The sequence below is a fragment of the Eumetopias jubatus genome, unplaced genomic scaffold (genome assembly GCF_037043125.1).
Source record: "Eumetopias jubatus isolate StellerSeaLion01/CBP00866 unplaced genomic scaffold, mEumJub1_p1.0 scaffold_5, whole genome shotgun sequence".
NCBI classification, from domain to species: Eukaryota; Metazoa; Chordata; class Mammalia; order Carnivora; family Otariidae; genus Eumetopias; species Eumetopias jubatus.
In genome coordinates this window covers 29,020,716-29,044,476 of record NW_028274811.1, presented here as the reverse complement: position 1 = coordinate 29,044,476, position 23,761 = coordinate 29,020,716, and the positions used below count along the sequence as shown (strand labels likewise).

At 50.6% G+C, this 23,761-nt stretch overlaps 1 protein-coding gene and 1 long non-coding RNA gene across 2 annotated transcripts in view; one reads left to right on the top strand and one right to left on the bottom strand.

The window, feature by feature from the left end:
- Positions 1-6,779: 6,779 nt before the first annotated feature.
- LOC114209594 (uncharacterized) overlaps positions 6,780-23,761 on the bottom strand; it is a 69,919-nt gene continuing 52,937 nt past the window's right edge. Inside the window, exon 6 of the long non-coding RNA XR_003609366.2 lies at positions 6,780-6,970. This is a non-coding gene — a long non-coding RNA (uncharacterized LOC114209594). The remainder of the gene's footprint in view (positions 6,971-23,761) is intronic.
- On the top strand, positions 13,261-14,010 carry NEUROG1 (neurogenin 1). The gene has a single exon (XM_028103686.1). It carries the CDS (start codon positions 13,261-13,263, stop codon positions 14,008-14,010), a length of 750 nt encoding a protein of 249 aa, XP_027959487.1.

The window sequence follows — 23,761 nt, the reverse complement described above, 5'->3', positions numbered from 1 at the left end:
AGTCCTCTCAGTGCTCAGATCATGCTGAGTTCTTCAGGGACATGGGCACAAGAAGCCTAGGACAGCCCACAAACTCTAGAACCATGAACTCCACACCAAACACAGGCACAGACAGTATCCCTTGGTCACTCAAGAGGCTGCTGGCTTCAGCTCATCAGCACGGTTCAGCTCTCTGGCCCCTCTGAAGCTCTGCCCATCAAGCAGACAGGGAGGCCAGACAGGAGAGGGAAACATTTAATGTCACACAGCCAGGTGACTCCACAAGACCTCAGATGAGGGCAGCACTGGAGCCTGGAGGTTTCCCCCTGAACTGCAAGCCCCTGGGGACACCTAACACCCCTCCGTCTCCTACCACGTCATTCTTTTTTGAGATTCAGAGAGTGAGAGAAGAAGGGTTTTCTGGTAGCAGAGGGAACCTGGACCTCTCAATTCCCACCAAGAAAACAAGGACAGAAGCTGACTTCAAAGCCAATAATGCCTCCTGTATGCCATGGTCACAGCCCTTCTCCACAAGAGAAACCAACCAACAGACAAGAACAGACCTTCTCCCTCACCCGCGCCTGCAACAGCTGTCCTCTGCCACAAAGTAGGGCTGTGGTTTCCATCCCATGTCCCAGCCCCTGGGTGGAGCTGGCCCCGGAGTGAGTGTTCACATAAAGTGAGAAAGGGAGATGACGAGTGGCCAATGTCATGGGCACTGAAGCCAGATAGCCCTGGGCTCCAACTCTGGTTCTATGGCCTGCCAGCCATGACCTTGGTCATGTATCAAAACCTCCTTGGGCCTCAGTCTCCACATATTTGAAAGGCAGATTAAAATGCACAGGCTTGCAACTTTAATAAAATTATGCATATTGAGGGTGAAGCTCAATGTCCCTCTGAAAAAAATTGTTCAGAAACCGTATTTATATCAATGCGAAGTTGATGATGGTGGTGGAGTCAAGCAGTACAGAGGACTTTTACTGAGCATCTGGACCCTGGGCGTTCCTAGGTTTCATGCTAACCAGGGGTATCTGGAACATATTTGTTAAATCAGGAAAGAAGAGAGGGATGCTTTAGAAAGATTTCTGCAGACCCTGCCAGTGAGCAAAAAGTCTAATCCGGCTGGCTTCCCAGCACCCCACCCCCACCGCACCCCAGACTCCAGGAGAGCCACCTCCCAGCCCCCACTCTGGGATACACCCCTCGGTGGTAACAGGTGTCCAGGTGTTGCGGCGAGCAGCTTGTGGCCAGGGCCTTGAGAGCTGGTGGCGTCACCACAGTAGCTCCCCTCTCCTCTCTCCTTCAGTGTCCAGAGAGGAGGCTGGGGGCATCTGTGGGAGCAGAAAGAGTATCATGTGGCCTGGGCTTTGGCAGAGCTTGGCTACGACTTACCTGTGGCCACGGGTATGACTGGCGGTAAAGGCGTGACCAGGGTTTCGATTTGCCCTTGCCTGACCCCCACAGCCAGCAGGGGTAATTAGGGACCGCTCCTCAGATTATGGTCCTCCGTTTCCCACCCCATCCCATTCTAACTCCTAAAGTTACACCACCACGGAATGAGTGAACAGATTCCCACCCAGCAAGCCCTCTGGCAGCCAGGCACCGAGCACCCAGCAGAGCCTGGGGCTACGGTGCCAACTTGTGAGCCAACTCTCAGGTTACAGAGGTGGGGTGATCTCAGAGAAGAGATGCAACCCAACTAACTCCCTGCTCTACAGGTGAGGAAGGGCCAGGTATGGGCACACATGTGTACATGCATGTCAACCACACACAGGCAGACACACATGTATGAACACCCAGTGCCCACACACAAAACCCTTGTCTCCACAAATACCCTTTGAGCACAAGGTATGCAAGGCTGGGCACTTTGCCTGAGGGCACAAAGAGGGTATGGCAAAAAAGAAAGGCCTCACCTATGGGCAGATGTGACTACGTCATTTTTACTTCTCCTGCTCCCTTTCTAGGGCAGACTGCACCCCACAGACCCTTCTCTCCCCCCACCCCCACATTGTTATTGCTATTACTAGGGTCATATTGGGCCTAGTGGTGCTTCCCTATTGCATCCAGTAAATAAGGGCCATTAGATCAATGCATTCCATGGCAGTCTGCTTTACTTAGATTGATAATGAGTAATATATTTCTGTGCCCAGACTTTGTGGGCACCCACAGGGCCTGAGCTGCAGGTGCAAAGTGAAGCTGCCTCCCTTTCTGCGAAGAGCAATCACTACCTTCTCCTTCAGCATACACACACACACACAGTGGGAACTGATTTTCACACTTTTCCTGCTTACCTTTCTCACTCTGGTTTGTGTCTTCCCCACCTGCCCCAGGCTCGTGATGCCTATCGCCTGGTGCCTCCTTCTCTTAACTATTTCTGCTTCAGAAATACTGAAGCGTCCACCCTGGCTGCAATTAACATCAGCTGGGGCACTCAGCACAGCAAAATCTAGGCATTATTACGTGAGCATTTCATCCAGAATGGCCCCTTCCCTGTCCTCATCACACAGCACAGAAAAAAGGAATGAGAGACACAGTGACCGCCCTACTCGGAATACCCAGGTCCTCTGCATCTTTTTTCCAACACACACTGCCGATCTGTCATTAGACACTAGGGCACTGCACCCAATCATAAGCCCCCTGGGGTCAGGAGGCACTGGGCTCTTGGGGACCGAGTCCTCCTGGCTGTCAGAAGGCAGTCCTTCTGAGAAGTCGGAGTGGGCTGTGTCCTCCCTCCCACCGCCCCCACCCCCACTTCAGATGCAAAGTGCACATATGGCTCATCTCCATCTTTGGGGGAGGTTCCGTCTAAAGTCCTCCCAAAGATTCAGATTGTATGACAAATCACGTTCTAGACTATCGTGGCGAGAAAGGGACGGGGCATTTGCATCATTACCCCCAGACAACAGCTTCATTAGGCTGAAAGAGAGGTTTGCAGCCGCGTGAGCTCTGCCACTGACCTGGGCCTCTCACTTCCCCCATTGTCTGTGGGCTCCAAGGCTCTCACTCCAAACCATATGGTCCGTTTGGGCATCTCACACTGCCTTCCAGGAAAAGCAGGCATGTTGGGAAGCACTTGGAGCAAGCCAGAAGCCTGCCCGAAAGATCACAGGTGCAATCCTGCCCCAAAGTGAGATCAGTCTGTGCCAGGACAGAGAAACTGCTAGAGATCAGAGGGGGCTAAACTCTGAAAAGCAGGGTGTGGGCCTGAGAGGGAAGGAGAAAAGCACCTTAGCAAGAAGGCAAAGGAGAGAAGAACCACTTGACATTTGTCCCTCACATAGAAGGCAGCCTGCTGTCCCAGACCTATGAGAGCATGTCTGGCAGAATCTTGGTGTGGGAAGCAACGGGGTAGCAGTGCTCATGCTGGGTCTACCCTTTCTTCACCACGGCCCCTACTCAGTCCCCCAAGTATATGGAGACCCCACAAGGGTCCCAGACTCCAGGCATTTCTCCCACAAATATGATAAGCAGACCCACAATCTGGCAGGCCACTCCCCTTCTCCAGTCCCCAGGAACCTAAAAACCTGAAAACCAGCCATCCATTTGAAGAAGACACCCTGGGTTCTGGCTTAAAGAAGGCTGGGAGACAGGGCTGGGTGGATGAGCTGTCCCATCCCTATTTCTTCAAAATCCCATCTTTTTGAAAATCCTCTTTGCTCCAAGCCTTTGCAAGATTCCAAACAGATGGAATGAACCCCGGGAGCCAGCACAGCCACATGGGCCTGGTTCCCAGAGGGAAGGGGAAGCCCAGCACCCCTGCCCAGAGAAGGGGGGCGCTGTCACCTTGGACAAAACGGCGTGCCCTCCCTGTCATCAAGAAATGGGCCAGCATGGGCCTCACCTGATGATCCTTTAAGAGTAGAGAAAGAAAACAAACTCTGTGGCACAGCACTCCACTCCGCCAACAGGGCGGATTAGGGTCAGGATTAACATTTTAAACTCAAGCCGACTTTCTGACTCAAAGATCTTCCATCGCTAATCGTATTACTATCTCTGGGATTATTGCTTTACTGGCTGCAGAAGAGATTCTAAAAATCAAATTGCTTAAAGTTGCCTCCTGTTTTCTCTTGGCTCTTTGGGAGGTAGGGGGGCGGTGTGGGCTGTAGCTTGTTAAGGAGACCACTTCTCAAGTCGAATCTCACTTAATATTTCTCTCCTGCCCCGCGCCAGGCGGCGGTAAAGAAGACGGGCGACACGGTTCCTTTATTCCCGCCCACGCCTGCTCCTAATTCCTGGTAATTTATCCCATATTAAAACTTCTTTAAGTAAGAATGGACAAGCATCAGCACCTGCTATGCAAATGCGGCCAAATCCAGCCCGGGCCGCGGGGCGTGCGCGCCCGCCCGACCGCGAGCGGCCATTCAGCGCTCCCAAGGCGCCCGGCGCGCCCTTCATATGGAAACGGGCGGAGGGCCTGACAGATTGCGCCGGCCGCTCGCCCGGGCGGCGGGGGCGGGAGCCGGCGAGGCGGGGGCCGCGGGGCAGGGCGCGCGCCGGCCTCGGACACGCCCCCCAGGGGGTGGGGGGGGCAGCGGGCCAGCTCCCGTGGGTGTTCCGCCCCCGAACTTCTTCTTCTCTGGGAAGCGCCCCCACGCGCGCGGCCACCCGGTGCCCGAGCTCCCCCGACGGCGCCCTGGCCTGCGGGGCTCCGGGGTCCGGGTCCCGCCATCCCGCAGGCTGGCCCCGGGCTGCCCCACCGGGCGCGGGCGGGGGAGCCAGCCCCGCGAGCAGCAGGCCCGGGCTCCGGCGCGGCGGGCCCGCCGGATAACAAGGATTAGCTGGGGGGGGGGCACCTTTGAAGCCCCGTCCCTCCTCACGTGGCTGGAGGCCGCGGCGCAGTCTCCTCTCGTGCGGCCCTAATCCCCGCACGCGGCCCGCCCCGCCGCGCCCTGGCCCTGGCCCTCTCGCTCTCCTCGGCCGCGCGGCTCGGGCAAGACCCCCTTTCCCCGGCCCAGGAGCCTGTATTGGTGGCTCGGTGAAAGGAGCGGCGGCGGCGAGGGAGGGGGCGCGCGGGCGCGGCCGGCGGCCCAAAGACGTGCAAAGTGATAAATACATTGTTTCGCGGCCGCCCGCTCGCTCGGTCCCGGGGGAGGGAGGGGGGTATAGAAAATGAGGCATTTTCTTCCCCCTTTAACGCAAGGGGAGTACCAATAATTCATGTATGTTATAATTCTTCATTGCCCCTAGGTAGTCTGGGAAAACTGGAAGAAAAGAAAATGCCAGAAAGTTACGGTAAAACTTAAGATGCGGCCGAAGTCGCTTTCTTTGCCCCTGCTGCGAGTGTTTGAATAAGAAGAATGCTCCCGGACTGTAACAAGCAAAAAGAATGAAGAAGACAAAAGATTTCCAGAAAAAGGTTTAGCTAGAAGACAAGGCAAGTGAAACTGAAAGGAGAAAAAAAAAAAAAAAGCTTTTACAATGGAACAATAAGTGTACTAATCGCTTTGATATATTATACAAGCCCAAAGACCCAAAACATTGTGTAATTATTTATAAATGACTTCTCCACTCCTGTGTATAATGCAGAGGAAAGAATAAAACTGCAGGCTACTCTCTCTAAACTATTTCTAAATAGACCTGGTTCAAAAGAAGGCAGAAGTGTTTGAAATAAAATAATTAATGGTGGATTTTATGGTTGTCTCATTAAAACATTTTAATTACTACAAACAAAATGCATTTGTGTTCCAACCCAACATGAATTTATGTAGCTGCAGCGTTAAGGAAGAGAAAAGCAAAAGAAAAGCACTTCAGCTATTTCTCTTTTCTTTCAGAATTCTCTCCATAAAACGATAGTTAAATTCCATTAGGATAAATTTCACTGCGACTTCTTTTGTACACACAGGAGAAAACACCCTCGCACAGTTTTCCCACACTTGACCCACAAGCATCTTGGAGGGAAGGGGGCTGTTTTTAATCTCCACTGATGATGTTCTTAAAGACTCAAACACATGAAACAGACAAAAATGAACTCTGGCTTTAGCAATATCCCATGGCAGGTGCGGCCTGGATTTGGGGAGATGAATCTAGTGACAGCAACAGCAGGGGCCTCTGTTTTGTTTTGTTTCTAAATCTGAGCCCAGAAGATTTGAAGAAATCTACGAAGCCAAAACTCAGAGGCTTTGAAGGAGGTTCTGGATTGATTCTAGCCTCAAGCAGCTGATGTGAATATGATTCCAGGCCTCACTGCTGAGGGGGGTGAGGGGTGAGCACCTTCTGCCTGTTCCCTCTTCATTTCAGGGTCTGCACCCCGTGAGCCCTCCCTGCACAAGTGTGCACACCCCCACTGTACTTTGGGCACAAAAAGGACATTGTTTCACCCAAGACTGGCCCAGACCACAAACGCACTTCAAACCTTGGGTGAGCCCAAGCACACATTGTCCCCGCCACTAGGCTGGAGAACTCAAATCAAATCTGAAATTTTCTTATGGAAAGAATTTATTTGGCTGCAGAATTGACCAATGTGTTTTTGGAAGACATTTCTTACACAGCGCTAGAATAAAGTTGATTTGCACCAGGACTTCCCCTGGAGGCCAACATTCATCCCACAAGTAGGCAGATTGTACACAAACAAACACATCAGTATACAATGCCACAGAATATTCAAGCAGACCTCTCTGAGGTGGGAAGTGCATACAGCCGGCACTGTACTTAGCAGGGCAGGGGCCGAGGGGGCCTCCGCGGATTTCTGGAAACCATGGATAATTTGCCATTTTCCTTGCTCTGTCACTGAAAGACCCCTCTGTTTCCCCTCTCCTGCCTGGTCTCCCCCCTCCCTTTTACCCCCCCTTCCACAACTGTCATGGGTCATCAGTAAAGAAAACAGGGAATTGTTTCTCCTTTCCACTCCCCAACCCTACCCTGCTTCTCTTAGATGGAAACGCATATCTGCGGGTGTATTTAACAGACTGAAAGGAATACTGTGTGCCTCTTGGTCCAACATCCTCCTCCACCACTTCCTTTGGAGTAACTGCACCTTTTTCTTCCTTTTTTTCTAAAAAAAAAAAAAAAAAAAAAAAAGATTACAATGTTTTCTTTCTAAAATGCCACCCACCTAAACCAATGCCATCCCTCCCCACAGGTAGCTCCAGAAAGAAGGCGATGATGGTAGACAGAACAGTGTGGAAAGGGTGGCCCTCGTACAGCTTTGCTTTGTGCACAAAAACCTGCCTTAAAAACTTGGTGCACTGCACTGCCCTGTGCCCAAGACCTGGATGGATGAGTGGCTGGGTAAGGCGCCAAAACCCTTCACCTCCCTTAACCTAAATGGCATCTGAGAGTTCATGTATACTGTAAAAACAAAAGAACATTGCCTGTAGCAGAATCCAGATCTACATGTAGATGTCACAGCACTCTTGAAATTAATATTCTGTGTAAAAATTGGTGTGGATGGGGAATGTTAAATCTCAGCTAAAACAGTTTGGGAGAAAAGTATGAAATGTGATGATGTCCTTCCTCCCCACCCGCCCCGCCCCGGCCCACCCAACACATCCAGATTATCATGCCAGCACGTGGAATTGCAGGACCCTAACCCCCTCAGCCTCATTCCCACAGCAACATCTCTAAAAGCCAGTTTGTTCAACCTCAGGCTTATATGTTTCTGATCATCAAAAGGGAGGATGGCGAGGAAGCCATCTGGCTCAGCTTCATGTCCCCAAAAGGGCTCAAAGGCTATGGGTACTAACTCCAAATGAAGTCACACGCATGGTCCCTGAGTCACTGACAAGGCTAGAGGAAGAAGATATGCACCCACAAATTTAAATCTGCTTCCATCCCTGCATTTCCACGCCTATACACATGAGGATTTGATGGTCTTTTAGATGGTCTTTTAGAAATTGTCTGGGGTGCCTGGCTGGCTAAGTCACTGGAGCATGGAACTCTTGATCTCAGGGTTGTGAGTTCCAGCCCCATGGTGGGTGTAGAGATTTCTTTAAAAAAAATTAAAATGTTTTTAAAATTCTGAAATTGTCTTATGAGCAGCACAGACAGTTTTGCATTTGTATATGCCAACCACATTCATTTACTGCAGGTAAATATTTATAATTTGCCACTATTTTCTCCTATTTTGGCCTTTCTTCCCTTAAAAAAAAAAAAAAAACACAAGAATCTCAGAAGACCCTGGAAACATTAAACTCCTTGCTCAACCCTGAGAGCTTCTCCTCCCATCTCTCCAAAATGCCAGTTCCTTCACCAGGTGTTGACATTGCAAAGGTCCTCTCAGTATGGGACTGGAATCATCTCCCTGTTGGGTCCGCAGTGGTCTTGACTGAGTCAGACCTCCTGAGCCGCCTGGAAAAGGCATGCCTTTTTCAGCCCCTGCATCCCTTCCAGGGATCCTCCCCTCCCCTCCCCTCACGCTCCCCAGTTGTCACCCAGGCAAGCAACACCACAGAAGTCCCAGTCTTGGCATCACTTGGAGCACCTCTGAGTGGTCATAGAAGCATGTCTGATCTGCCTCACAGGCTTAGGTAAGCACAGGATAGGAGGGTGGATGCTAAAGCAAGGCATTTATTCCAATATGAGAACCAAACAGAGGCTCTAAGTATCAATCGCCACTACAGCATGTGGTCCATATTTCCAGATTCTGATGAGGGCACCTGGGCTAGGATCCCCCATCATCCCTACCGCCCCAGGTGACCACAGTGTGAGAAACTCTGGTTTCATCCAGTCCCTTGGAACATCTGCCCAACACACCTACCTCTGCCCCCAGCCGACTGACAGCTGGATGGCTCACACATCAGGCAGCCAGAAGACCTGGTGCAGCCCTTGCCACCTCAGCGTCTGCTGGGGCTGGATTGATTGAATCCTAGTGTGCTCTGGGAATGAGGGCTTCCACAGATGTGCTCTGTACTAGCCTCCAAGGGATTTGGGGGGGAGGGCAGGAGAAACTTCTCAGACTTCTTTGGAAGGGAGAGCTCTGAGCCTCAAAGGGAACACATGGGAGCCTAAGCTAACACCTTGTTCTCATTCTCCCAGGGCTCAGCTCCATCCTCAGTGGGTCACCTGCTGGAGACACAACCCCCGCCCCCCCACCTGCCAAGCCTCAGATGCACTTATGAAAAGCAAAGTGGGCAGACACTAATGTCCATCGAGGAGCTGCCCCACGCACTGCACAAGAGCCGGGGCAGGCTGGGCAAGGCTCAGATGCCTGCCCAGTAAGGTCACTAAGGCTCGGGCAGAGGAGTGGGGCTCACGCGGGAGAGAGTATAGAGCCACTGTTAGCTCATAAAGTGCCTTTGGGCACATTTGAAAACCACACCTCTCTGAGAAGATGCCATCCCACATCACAGCACATGGCTCGGCACGTGGTAGAGAGGTTAGAATTTAGCCCCCACTTGCACAGGATGCTCTTGTGTGGTGAACCACTGGAACCACTGTGATAGCCCTGCTCAGAGAAAGCAACAGGAAAAGGAGACAAAGAGGAAGAAGAAAGACTGCCATGGCTATTTGAGGCCCATCACAACTATCTCCTACCCTCTTCCCACTGGGACCCCATAGAAGCCCCATCCAGACTGGCCCCTACATTGTTGCCACAGTCATCCTCACCCTCCCCTTCTACCTAAATTGTCTGTTCAGGGCGCCTGGGTGGCTCAGTTGGTTAAGCGACTGCCTTCGGCTCAGGTCATGATCCTGGAGTCCCGGGATTAAGTCCCCCATCAGGCTCCCTGCTCAGCGGGGAGTCTGCTTCTCCCTCTGATCCTCCCCCCCCCATGCTCTCTCTCTCTCTCTTTCTCTCTCTCAAATAAATAAATAAAATCTTTAAAAAAAATAAAAATAAATTGTTCATATCCCATCCATCCTTCAATGCCTTCTCAAGATCCCCTCTGCCAGGAAGCCTTCCCTGACCAGCCCTCTTCCTTTGGAGAGGTACACAATGCTCTTCAGGTCTGTTCCCTAAGTGGGCCCTCAGTACTTCTTCATAGCCAGTGGCAGGCGGCCCTTCTGTGGCCAGGTCTCCCCTGTTGGCCACATCTCCCCTGGCCACGTCTCCCCTGCTCCATGACGATAGGTCTGCCTGACTCTATGCAGAGCATCTGGCACAGGGCAGCATGCAAGAAGCACTCACTGTGTACTTATGAACAGCGATGGAAAAACCTGGAATGGGGGCTGAAAGGACTCCCAAGTCTGGCCCTAGTTTGACCGCCAGCAATCCCTGGGGTAACCTGGAGAAAAGACCCCTCCATCTCCCACCTCAGTTTCCTAGATATGAGGTACAGTGCACAGATGAATAATCTCTAAGAGTTCTGCCAGCAGTGAACCCTAAGCTAATGAGGCTCAGGGCCCATGACCCCCATCAGCCAGGTTTTCATCCTGGCTGGCACAGTGCTTGGTCCAGAATAGGCAAGCAATATGGTATAGGGGTTGCCTCAGTCTCCACGCTTTGGCAACAGAGCATTTAACTTGGTGTTTTATTTAGCAAACCTCAGACATCAAACCTAGCCAACTCAAGCAAAAGAGCCCTACTAAGAAAAGTCCTATGGGGTTTCTTGCGCAGTCAATGAGAAGACAGAGAACCAGCCTTGGAATATAGGGGGCTTGGGGGATGGGCAGCAGAACCACAGCTGAAGGCAGGCCCACAAAAGAGCTAGGGCAGGATACCCACTGGCTCCTGGCCACGGCTTCCATCACTGGCCACTGGCCCATCCAGGTTGTTGCCACAACACTTGTATACTCTGATCTATCACCAGCTCAGAGCCTAAGTTCCAAGTGGGGCATGCAACTGACCCCATTTAAGCCACATGGCCATACCCCAATTGCCAGGAATGGAGAGGGAGGTGTTCATGCATTCAAATTCCTTCACAGGAAGGCCCTTCAGGTGCAAGGCAGCCAAGAAATGACAAATGGCCACTCCAGGGACCCTGTTCCCCTGAACAGACAGATTTTCTTTCAGGAATTTAGAAAAGATGCTGTAGTAGGTTGAATAGTGGCTCCCCAAAAGATATGTCCACCCAGAAACTCAGAATGTGAACTTACTTGGAATAAGGTTCTTTGCAGCTGGAATTAAGGGAAGGATTTCAAAACAAAATCATCCTGGACTAGGGTGGGCCCTAAATCCAATGACAAGGGTCCTTATAAGCAACGAAGACACAGAAACACAGAGAAGGCGGCAGAGACTGAAGTGGTGCAACTACAAGTCAAGGAAGGCCAAGGATTACCAGAAGCCACCAGAAGCTAGGAGAGGCACAGAACACACTCTCCCTCAGAGCCTCCAAAAAGTGCCAACGCTGCTGATGCCTTGATTTCAGACTTCCAGCCTCCTAAAGAACAAATATCTGCTGTTTGAAGGTCCTAATTCGTGGTGATTTAGTACCACAGTCTCAGGAATATAATACAGGGGTCCAGCAATGTCAAATCAAAGGCTGGTGGGAGTGCATCGGAGCCTCAGAGAAGCAGAGTGAGGATGCCTCAGCTCCAGCAGGCTCATACAAATGCCAGCACCTTTGTGTTCCTTGAAATGCCTAGTATCACCCAACAATTTCCCTTTCTGGCTTAACCAGATTAAATCCACTTTTGGTGACTTGTAACAAATCTAAACCTCTTCTATATGAGCATGTATAGCCTTCTCTCCAGGTTGGGAGTACATGAAAGGCACCGTAGAAGGAAAGGCTGGGCTGGGTAGAGTCCATGAAGCCGGAAAACCAGCACTGGACAGCCCGCCAAGGCAGGCTCTGCCTCCAGACAACAGCCCTGTAAAAAAGGGACAGTGTCCCAGGCAAGGACAGCTCTGAGGACAGCAGGGACCAAACTGAGGCCATCACCCAGATATCATGGGAAGCTGTTCATTTTGTTTTTAACCCCCCCACCCCCATAATCTGGTGCTGTTCCCTAATGACTAGGGACAAAGTTGGGGATGCCTGGGTTCTACTGCTCCAAAGTGAGCACTGGTGACCAGAGAAAAGTGACCGCTGACAGACATAGTGAAAACCTTCTGCTATACCAGGGGCGTTTATGCCGCTAAGGGAGAGAACGGAATGGTGGGGGGCAGGGGGGAGCGGCTCCGCTGAGTGCTTGCTACCCTCTCTCAAGAGAGGCATTGTAAAAGGGGGGCAGGGGGCTCTCTGAGGGGAGGGGAGTCTCATGCTTTTGTTACTTTAAAAGTTATTGGAAAGTGTTGGGGGTAGGAAAGCTGGGGGACTAGAGTGGTGTTAGGGGTGTTTGGCCAAAATTGCACTCAACTTGAAAAACCATCTGTTCCTTTACTTTCCAAACTGCTCTTCCACTCTCTCCCACCCCCGGCCCCTAGATGAGGGTCGGCAGAAATATTCCCCTATTTCTTCACCAACCTGGGAGAAGCAGGAGCACTTAACTTATCTCTGACCTCTGCTCTATGACCCTTACCCCGCCACTCTCCGTCTTTGAATAGGGTCTTCCCTCGGTTCTGAGGACGCTGCCTCTGCCAACCATTCATCCGGCGCTGCGTTACAAAAGCGCCCTTCCAAGTGTCCCTCGAACATCATTTCACATCATCCTCAACGGGAGAGACTTCTGCCCCATTTTACAGGTGGGGAAATTGAAGTCAAATCTCTTGGCCAAAGCCACGCGGCCAGTCAGCAGCGGGAGAACGGAAGCGAACCCAGGCTTCCAGCCGGCTGCAGGTTTCCGCAACTTGCTGCGCAGCTCACACTTGCCTGCCCGCGCCCCGCCTCCCCGTCCCAACCCAGCAAGGGGCGCCGGGCCCGCCCCCGGAGGAGCGTGCCTCGGCCGCTAATCGCCGGGCGCCCCCGCCTCCGCTTCACCGCCTGGAGACGCCCCCGCCGGCTTAGCCCGAAGACGGCTCCCGGGGCCGCGGGACGCCGCCGATTGGCCGGCGGTAATTACGGGCACGCTCCGGGAGGGGGGAGGGGCTGGGGCGGCCCCCCGCGAGCATAAATTATGCAAATACCCGGACGCCGCACGGGGCTGACCTGCCGCCTCGCTCCATTCACGGGGGCTGCCGCGGGGGCGGAGGTGGCAAGGGAGGGGGGCGCCCATTGTTGGGGCGGGTACTTAAGGGGTCCTGAGGCCGGTCGTGTGCCACACTCGGTACTCACACGAGCTCATCTGTTCGCCGGCGAGATCACTCGGGAGACCGGCCGGGAGCGTGGCCCCTGCAGACGAGGCGAGGAGGTGAAGCCAAACTCCAGGAGCGCCCCCGCGCCTTTCCAGGCCTTCGCGCCCGCAGCGGCCACAGGGTAGGCCCGGGCCGTTTGGAACGTAAGTGCGTCCCGGCGACCCTGCCCTCAGCGCGGGCTCCCGTCCTCCAGGAGCCCTCTTACCTGCCCTTCGGTCCTGCGCCACGCAACGATGCCAGCCCCTCTGGAGACCTGCCTCTCGGACCTGGACTGCGCCAGCAGCAGCAGCAGCAGCAGCAGCAGCAGCAGCGACCTATCCGGCTTCCTCACCGACGAGGAGGACTGTGCCAGGCTCCAACCACCAGCTTCTGCCTCTGGGACGCCCGTGCCAGTGCGCAGGGGCGCTCCTGGGGTTCCTGCAGCCTCCGATACTCCCCGGGCGCAGGACGACGAGCAGGAGCGGCGGCGGCGCAGGGGCCGGGCGCGTGTGCGCTCTGAGGCGCTGCTGCATTCGCTGCGCAGGAGTCGGCGTGTCAAGGCCAATGACCGCGAGCGCAACCGCATGCACAACTTGAACGCGGCGCTGGATGCGCTGCGCAGCGTGCTGCCCTCCTTCCCCGACGACACCAAGCTCACCAAGATCGAGACGCTGCGCTTCGCCTATAACTACATCTGGGCTCTGGCGGAGACTCTGCGTCTAGCCGACCAGGGACTGCCCGGGGGCGGTGCCCGGGAGCGCCTCCTGCCGCCGCAGTGCGCCCCCTGCCTGCCCGGGCCCCCGAGCCCCTCCAGCGATGCAGAGTCCTGGGGCTCCGGTGCCGCCGCCTCCCCCTGCGCCGCCGCCGCCTCGCCACTGTCTGACCCCAGTAGCCCCGCCGCCTCGGAAGACTTCGCCTATGGCCCCGGAGACCCCCTTTTCTCCTTCCCCGGCCTGCCCAAAGACTTGCTCCACACGACGCCCTGTTTCATCCCTTACCACTAGGCCCGTTGGGGACCCTGTTACCTTCCCACTCCCTCAGGCAACAGGCAGTAGATGGAGCCCCAGCTTCAGTCTCAGGACCCCCAGTGCGGGCGGAGGGAGGAAGCAGGAGCTTTAAAGGGGTGGGAGATACCTGAGCCGCTTGTTAGGTCGCTGCACCCTCACCGTGGCTGCCCCTTGGTCTGTTTCTCCAGCCCTCAGCCCCGGGCCCCTCCTGTCCGCCCTTAGACGGCCTTTCCTTTTGCACTTTCTGAACTCCACAAAACCTCTTTTGTGGCTGGCTCAGAGCTGACCCCAGCCACCACTTCAGTGTGATTTAGAAAAGGGACAGATCAGCCCCTGAAGACGAGGTGAAAAGTCAATTTTACAATTTGTAGAACTCTAATGAAGAAAAACGAGCATGAAAATTCGGTTTGAGCCGGCTGACAATACAATGAAAAGGCTTAAAAAGGAGAGACAAGGAGTGGGCTTCATGCATTATGGATCCCGACCCCCACCACTGCAGGCTTGCTCTAGGAAGAACACGAGACTTGCGTAGCTATTCAGGCACCGGGCTGGAAAGTACTTTAATTTATTCAAGATACTTCTTTCATATGAAAATGTATTTTTGTACATAAAGAGTTTATTATGAGCTATCAAAGTTTACATTTTTGTACTGCAGATGTTTCCTGTAAATAAAAACCAAGTAAAGAAAATAAGTCACCAAGTTTCTCGCCTAATGTTGGTGTCTCTCTGAGGCTTTCTCCCCTTCCCCTGGCGGTTCAACCACTAAAGTGAAACACTATCCTTACCCACTTCCAAACCTTCCAGTCCCTTTTTAAAAACAATTAAAAAAATAAAATGCACCTGATTTCCACCAAGAAACGGATAAAGACAGGCCAGGGCATTTGGGATCCATCATTTCCTTTCACCTTATAAACACAAGGGAGATCTTTCAGGCTCCCCATAAGCCAATTAAGACTTTTTAGTGGGGAATTAGCCCCGGATATGCAGCTACCTGTAGAGGTAGGGGCGGTGGGAGACTCTTTCTTTTGAGGAACTCCACATCAGCTGGCTCTGTGTTTCAAAGAGAGGGGATTAAAAAGATCAATACAGTGTGACCACTGGCTAGGAAGTCCCAGTGACAGGTGGGCCCAGGCCGGGCAAGCAGAAGGGTCCACTCTTATAACAGCCTATTTAGAGGGAGAAATTGATTTGTAAACAATGCCTCCAAATTGTTGTCCATTGAGGCTAGGATCTCCCTGGCTGTGAGGTGTGGGATGAATTATGCTGGTGTGGTATTCCTGGACGGGATGTGCACCTGCCTAAAATTGTGAGTTAGGGTGCCTGCACACACACACCCCCACATCTACCTCCCACACACATGCTGGGCCCACAGTGGGGGGGGGTGGCGAATAGGGAGACATTCGGTGGGCTCCTTCCCGGCTTGCTCAGCCAGTCTTCAAGGGCAACAGCCAAAGCTTTCATTTGCTGCCAGAGAAATCAGCCGCCCAAACTCAGTGGGGATTTTTCTGACTGCAGTGTGTTTGTTGTCTGACAAGTAGCTAACACCATTGGCCACTAGCAGCTTTTGTTTTAAATTTCAGAATGCGGATGATTACAAGAGCTACTTCCTAAAATGCACTTGCTGTCTGTTCCCACAGCTCACAAGTTACCACACATGAAGACCAATTTTCCCCCCCACTGGGTTGCCCCTTCCCATGAATTTAATTATTTAGAAGCAGGAGTTCAGGAGAATAGTATGCTCTCATGTAAAAGAAATCATATCTGTTTAGGAGGTACACAGAAACAGAGGGTCAAAAGTAAGCCACGAAAAGCATTTTCCCCTTCTGCAAGTGTTTTCCCTCTTCACATATGTCCTGACAAGTTGGATCCACAGACTCAGATGCTGGGTCTCCAGCAGGCATCGCTAGAGCCCAGCCACCAGCAAGGAGCCCTCTTTCCGATAAAAAGGCTCCTTTACAGAAGGTTCTGGAAGGTTGGGTGCCTTCTCTAACTGCCCTCAGAGCAGACAAAGAAGCCTCCAAGAAAAGCTTCAAAAGTTGTGAGGGCACAGAATGGAGTTGTTTCTGCTAAAAGCTCTAAGGAAGAAGTTGTGTCTCTTGAATGACCCTGCCTGGGGCCCCACTCTATTGTCTGTCTCAGAATTAATTCACTCTAGTAGCTTTGCATTTTCCTATAGCAAAAGACACAAATAGTCTGCATCAGATTTTCTGCTTTCCTGTGCTTAGGATGTTTGGAAGTGACTCCTTTCAGCCCCAGACTGCAAGAAGAGCAGGTCCCCTATGGAGACTCTGCTCAGCCAGGGGGTAGGTGCACATATCTGGGCCAGAGGAAGAGAATAGCTAATTATGTTTACCATTGTCCAAAATCCTTGGGAAAACCAGCAGTAAACAGACACCCCAAAATCCCCCAGGCATTCTGGAGCTCACAGCTGCAATAGGACCTTTGTCTCCTACAACGGGACGCAGCCAGCACCGAAAACGGGAAACATCACGACCCCCAGACTGTAGAAGGGCGAACCATGTGCCCAACTTTGTTGCCAAAATAAGCTCATAACTTAAGGTGCAGGGCCCAGAGCACCTTCCATCTAAAGAAACATCCTTCACAACATCAACTGCTGGGGGGTGTCTCCACCCCTCCCAGTTAATATGGTTCTTCCAAAGAAGAACGCATATATGTACAGCCCTTGGAGCTCTCAAGTAGGAGAAAAGGAAGGTGTTTTAAAATGCTTATCCCTAGCTCAGGGGCCTCTTTCTTCCTGCAGTAGACTCTCGTTCATCCCCTGGCATCTGTGAAGACAGGCTGGGGGTTACTAAAATATTCTAATCAATTATAGAGCAAAAACTTCCTGCTGACAGCCATGATTCACTTCTTCAACAGAACCTTCCACCGAGGAATCAGCAGGCGCCTAGGAAGGCTTATTTATGCTCTACCTTGATCTCTCTATTTGCTTCTGTCCTGGTGTAATGTATATTTGTACACACTGCTTCCAAGCCTCCGAGAAACCAGGCCAGGAAAGACTGGGATGCCCAGGAAATGCAGGATTTCCCTCTTATCTTTAATCACTCTTTGTCAAGCCCCTGCTGTGGGCTGAGCACCCTTCTATGCACCGTGGTGAGCAAGATACACCGATACACCGAAAGGAGCTCAGAGTTTCACAGGGAAAGACAAAATACATTCCCCAGAGACTGTGGTAAATGCTGAGGGACAGAACATAAAATCAAGTAAAATAAGGGGAATAGGGAATGCCAGGGCTCAAGAGAGTTTGCTCTTGCAGAAGAGATGATCAGGAGGCCACCTGGGTGTCTCGGTAGGTTAAGCGTCCAGCTCTTGATCTCGGCTCAGCCTTCGATTTCAGAGTCATGAGTTCAAGCTCCACATGGAGCCTACTTAAAAATAATAAAAAAAAAAAAAAAAATTAAAAGAGAAGATGGTCAGAGAAGGGCTTTAAATGAGATGACATCTGGGCGCCTGGGTGGCTCAGTTGGTTAAGCGACCGCCTTCAGCTCAGGTCATGATCCCGGAGTCCCGGGATCGAGTCCCGCATCGGGCTCCCTGCTCAGCAGGGAGTCTGCTTCTCCCTCTGACCCTCTTCCCTCTCGTGCTCTCTGTCTCTCATTCTCTCTCTCAAATACATAAATAAATAAAATCTTAAAAAAAAATAAATGAGATGACATCTGAGCAGAGGCTCAGATGAGAGAGGAAAGAAGCAAGCCATGGCATTATCCATTGGGAAGCACCCCAAGGAGAAGACACCACAAGGAGAAAACCCTGGCTGTGCATTGTGCAGAGAGGGTCAACAAGGAGGCTGATGTGACAGGCACAGAGGGCGTGGGGGTGGGGGGAGCAAGGATGGAGACAGATGGGGGGCCGTGGAAACTATGATTTTTTTTCCTCAAAGTAATTGAAAGGTTGAAAGCCGGGGAGTGATGTGCATTGACTGATAGTTTTTAAAGCCACACTGGTTGTTACAGGGACAGCAGTCTTCAGGGACCAGGACCGAAGCAGGGACTCAACTAAGCCTCTGCACATTTGTCCTGAAAAAGGGCTTACAGTGGTAGAAGGGGTGAAGAGTGGTCAGAAGCAGGACAGCTTCTGGAGAAGCCAACAATAGGATTTGTTTTGGGTTATGAAAGAAAGAGAGAAATAAAGGATTGCCTTTAAGGGCTGGGGTCAGGAGCAATGAACACACAGAACCCGTCCCTAAAAGCCCTTTATAAGAGGTTACGGGTGCTGAAACTGCTCATTTAGCACCCAAGCCAAGATGGAAACATGAGTTTCAGTGTCCCTAAGATTAAAGACAGATTGCTGCTCAAAAGAACCATAACTTCTGGGCTCAAGGCCTAAAAATAAGGCCTCAGAGAAAATTCACAGTGGGGTAAGGGAGAGGGGCTCCCAATGTCACGGACAAGATCCTCACCAACATCGTCACTGTAGACAACATCATCCTAGCCAACACTTAAACAGCACTTATTCAGTGTTCTAGGTACCTGCTAAACACACGACACATATTCATCTATTTAACTCCCACAACTCGTGAGGTCAAAAATATCATGGTCTCCATTTCACAGATGAGAGAACTCAAGGCACAGAGAAGGCAAATAATTTTCCTGAGGCCACACAGGAAGTCGTGAAGCTGGGGTCTGAACCTGGGCAATCTGGCTCCAGGGAGCCTGAGGCTTGTTAGATTATTTCTGAAGGAATGCAAATGAAAGCATCATGGGCCATAGGTTCAGCTTTCTGAGGCCCAGAATGATCCAGGGGCAAGCCAGGGCCTTTGGCTGAATGAGGAAAAGTGCCGTTCCTCCCACCCTACCCTGTGTACCAGGCCTGTGCAGGGTGCACAGCAGGGTACAGAGTTCCCCTTGCCCCCACTGTGGGCACAATCTGTAAAAGCGCATCTAGTAGCCCTGCCTAGAGGCAAGGATGGCCATCTGAATGCGCCTTGTCCATGACTGCAGTAGAGATAGCCTGCAGAATGTGTGGGGTGAGATTTCTGGCAAGAACCTCGGGTGTCACTGCTTCAGTTTGCAAAACCAGCAGAGCTCAGAACCTGGTGGCATCCTCTTGTGAAAACACAGTTTCTTCATCATTGATATCTGGCTAGAAAGTCCCCATACATCTTACCAAGGCCCGGACTTCCTTTAGAAAATATTTCTGGGATAGCTCCAACCTAGACCAAACAGGGAATCGAGGCTCTTTGCAAAGCTCTACATCAAAGAGCCCAATGGTGAAGACTGGGGCCTGGAAGGTACTCCTGCAGACTTCCACCAACTGCCTGGATAACCCAGAGGCCAAAGCCCAAGGTACGTGTAACTTTCGGAGTGGTCACTTCCTGGGGACAGCTCAGAACAAACACCTAGCTCCAGCACTGAGCTTACTTACGGCCCACTGGGCTGGTGTCCCGGACCCAGGCAACTCTGGAGGCAGGATGCAAAAACTGGATGTTGGTGTTTCACATGGCTGAGCTTATGCCTTCCTTTCTGGCAGCAATTAGATGCCGATCCTGACTGCCTGCTGAAGTCATCCCTTTGTCAGGCGAAGCCCACTGTGCTATTGACCAACATGTCTTTCTCCAGCCTTGAGAGTAAAGGACAATGTGCACCCAGCTTATGCCAAGGTGGTCTCAAGTCACTGAGATACAAGCAAAAGGACACCACTTCTTTGTCACCTCGGATTTGATCTTTGCTCTACCTAAAGAACTCCATTTAGCCCTTGATAATATTCTGTTTGGCTCTATTAGGATAAACTTCCTGGGTGCCTGGGTGGCTCAGTCGGTTGGGCTTCTGACTCTTGGTTTCTGCTCAGTTCATGATCTCGGGTGGTGAGATCAAGCGCCACTCAGGCTCTGTGCCCAGTGGGGAGGCTGCTTGAGATTCTCTCTCTCCTTCTCCCTCTGCCCTTTCCCCTGCTCTTTTGCTCTCTCAAATAAATAAATCTTTAAAAAAAAATACAGGTTACATATTATATGATTCCATTTATATGCATTAGGAAAAAGCAAAACAGTAGGAGTAGAAATTAGATTAGGATTTCCAGGGGCAAGTGGGGGAGAAGAGTAATTGGAAATAGAGCAAGAGAGATCTTTTGAGGGTGATGAAAATAGTCTCTATCATGATTCTGATGACAGTTGCACAGTTTGTCAAAACTCGTGCAACTGTACACCTTCAAAGGGGGAATTTTATTTTATGTAAATTATGTCTCAATAAGACTGACTTAAAATACAAAAATGATCACAGCGTGAGTGGAGCTCCTTCCCACGACTGTCACCTGGACATGATATAATGCAGTTTCAGCTATGAGGACAATGACAATACCCAGGCTAGCACCCCTTTAAGGGTTTTCCAGCACCAGTCCCTGGTGAGATATGTACAGAAATGGAAAAGAGTATATTTAGCAACATTTATACCAATTTAAGTCTGTTATATCTAATAACAAAATACTTTAGGCTTCTATTTTGTATGTCTTTGGGAGGTTTCCCCCCTTCATTGTTCCAGTAATTCCTTTTAAACTTCTGATCTGAAATGGATTGAAAATGTTTAGAAAGAAGAAAGAAAGAAAGAAAGAAAGAAAGAAAGAAAGAAAGAAAGAAAGAGAGAGAGAGAGAGAGAGAGAGAGAAAGAAAGAAAGAAAGAAAGAAAGAAAGAAAGAAAGAAAGAAAGAAAGAAAGAAAGAGAAAGGAAGGAAGAGAGAGAGAGAGAAAGAAAGAGAGAGAGAGAGAGAAAGAAAGAAAGAAAGAAAGAAAGAAAGAAAGAAAGAAAGAAAGAAAGAGAAAGGAAGGAAGAGAGAGAGAGAGAAAGAAAGAGAGAGAGAAAGAAAGAAAGAAAGAAAGAAAGAAAGAAAGAAAGAAAGAAAGAAAGAAAGGAAAGAAAAGAAAAAAAAGAAAACGGGGTCTTCACTGCTTACAGTTTGAGAAACCCTGCCCTAAGGAATGGTGAGGCAACTTGGAGGACCCTGTATCCCTGAATGAACTGCATGAGGCAAGACCACCTGGCCACCTAGAATGCTCCTCTTGGTGAATGAGAAATAAACTTTGGGGCACCTGGGTGGCTCAGATGGTTAAGCGTCTGCCTTCGGCTCAGGTCATGATCCCAGGGTCCTGGGATCGAGTCCCGCATCGGGCTCCCTGCTAGGCAGGGAGTCTGCTTCTCCCTCTCCCTCTCTCTCTCTCTCTCTCTCTGACTCTGATGAATAAATAAATAAATAAAAACATTTTAAAAAAAAGAGAGAGAGAAATAAACTTTGTTCTTTAAGCCACCATCTCATTGTGTGTCTCTGTTGTAGAAGCCAAAGGCTACCCTAGCTGTCTGGGATCACCACAAGGGCATACTACCTGCTGACTCTGAGCTAAGGCCTTCGTCCCACAAAGAGCTAGAAAGAAGCTCTCTCCAGGGAGAGCACAGGCTCAAAGTAGATGCGAAAGCAAACACGGTGAGCCTTAGTTTTCCCACCACAGAGAGTCCCCACAAAAGCAAGGAGCTGAAGTCCTCACATTTTTGGTAGGGGACAGGCAGGCTGGCGGCAAAGAATGTGGAACCGTTCTCCCTGCACGTGGCTTTCCCAGGCTGGTGGTGGCTTTCCCAGGCTGGTGGTGGCTTTCCCAGGCTGGTGGTGGGAGGGGCTGGATGCCCAAGGACAACAGGGACAGCTGAAGACAAACTGTAGCTGCCCCAGAGGGATGGCTCTCAGGCCTCCCCCTTAGGGGGCCAACGCACTGGGCACGGGTGCTTCTGACTATTATCAAGGGTGCTCGGGCAAGGTAACTCATCAGTCCAGTACTGCTGACTTCTAATTGTTCCCATCTTTTTGCCTCAGTCTTCTCATTTGTAAAATGGGGAATAAGGACATTATTACCTATCTCCATCGTAGAATTTTTCAAGGTTTCAATGAGAAGTCATTCACATAAAGAGCTAAAACGGTGCCTGGCTCATTAAAAGAGCTTGATAAATGTTAGCTATTGACTGATTGAGCTTCAAGCCAATTACCCTTTGTAATGAGATGATCTCTTTCTTTGGTCACCAGATGGTCCCTGTGGTGCTTGAAGGCTGTAGGCCTTAGATACAAACCTGACTAGTGTAACTTGATTCTAGTGCAGCAATTTGAGTTTAGGGGCCAATGCTATACTTCAAATGTAAAACTGTGATTAGAGTACTTAGGAGGGATATTAAATTATACCTAGTGATGGTCTGGTGGAAGCCAGACTCAAATCTCACAGCCTTTAAGACCTCTTCATATAGAGCATGAGTACATGAGTACAGTGCCTTCCAGTTTACAAAGCAATTTCACATCCATCATCTGATATTAGCCTCACGATGTCCAGTGAGGTAGAAGGGATTATTGTATCTATTGCACAGATGAGACAAGGGGCTCAGAGGTTAAGTGGTTCACCCAAGGTCACAGGGTTAATGAGAGGAGAAGGTGGGGCTCAGAGCCGCATCTGGTTCTAGGCCCATTCCTTTTTCCCAGATACTTTTCTGCTTCTCCAGGCTTGCTTCACCTGACCTGGGGCACACCTCCACTTCGCCGTCATTTCTACACCATGATTTGTAACCAAGCCAAAGATAAATAATAATGGTGAGATGATTAGGTTGGAACCACACAAAATTGCTGCTATCGGAACTATGGAAATGACAATTTTGTATGGTTCAGCCTAGTAACTAACACTTATTTGGATACTTACCACGAGTTAGGCACTAAGCCAAGCACTTTACAATTGCAGTGGGGCTTACCTAATCACAAAAGCTCTATGACCTCCATTTTAGAGATGAGGAATCTGAGACCAGGGCTGCAAAACTAACGAGTGATGGGGGGCAGGATTTAAATCCAGGCATCTGATCCCAGAGCACAAGCACTTAACCACTGTAGTGCCCTATCATTTCTTTCCCCAGCAAGAAGACACAAGCCACTAATGACAGAAACCATGTTTTCTTTGACCGTATAGTGCTGCATGCAACACTTGCTATTCATTCGTTCGTTCGTTCAATAAATTTGAGGACCTACTATGCTTCTTGTTGTGACACAATTTTCCATGAATCTCAAGCATTTCAATCCATTTCATGAGCAGAGGCACTGGCTACTCTTGTTTCCAGATTATTTTTTCAAAGATATTTGTATATCAAACAGCCTTGGAAGATAGAATTAGTGTCTCCCTCTGGGGCAAAGGGCAGAAGACTGTCCAGGATAAGAGAATCAGGTTCCCAAAGCTCAGGGTTCCTCTCCTATAATTCGTGTGTGCAAGTTATCAGTTGGCCCTCTTTCTGTCACCCTTTAGAAATCAGGACTTGGGAAACCATCACAAAGATGCTAATATTCTGACTATTGCTATTGCTGTGAGTAAGAAACTATCCTTTGCCTCTGACCCAAGAGCCTCATATCTTCTACTAGCATGAAACTGAGGCAGGCTAACTTGTTAATTTACATAGGATGCAATCAAACTCAGAGTTCTTGACAGTACCATGCAAGTGCTGGCCAAATGGATGAATGCATGCAACGAGCCCTCCTTGGGTACAGGCCACTGTGTCTTAGATATTCTAATACCATTTGTTGGGAGCCATGGCTGGCTGCCGTTGCCAGAGAGAGAACGCTTCAAGAAAATAGCCAGGAGTGTGGGTCTCTTCTCCTGGGGCTGACCACTGGTCTGCAAAATAATCAACACCAGCATTCACTAAGAACCAACTGCAACTGTGCATCTGGCTCCAATTTCCTAAAAGCCACAGTGTCTCCCTAGAAACTCTTTGTAAGTGCTTGAGGAGCA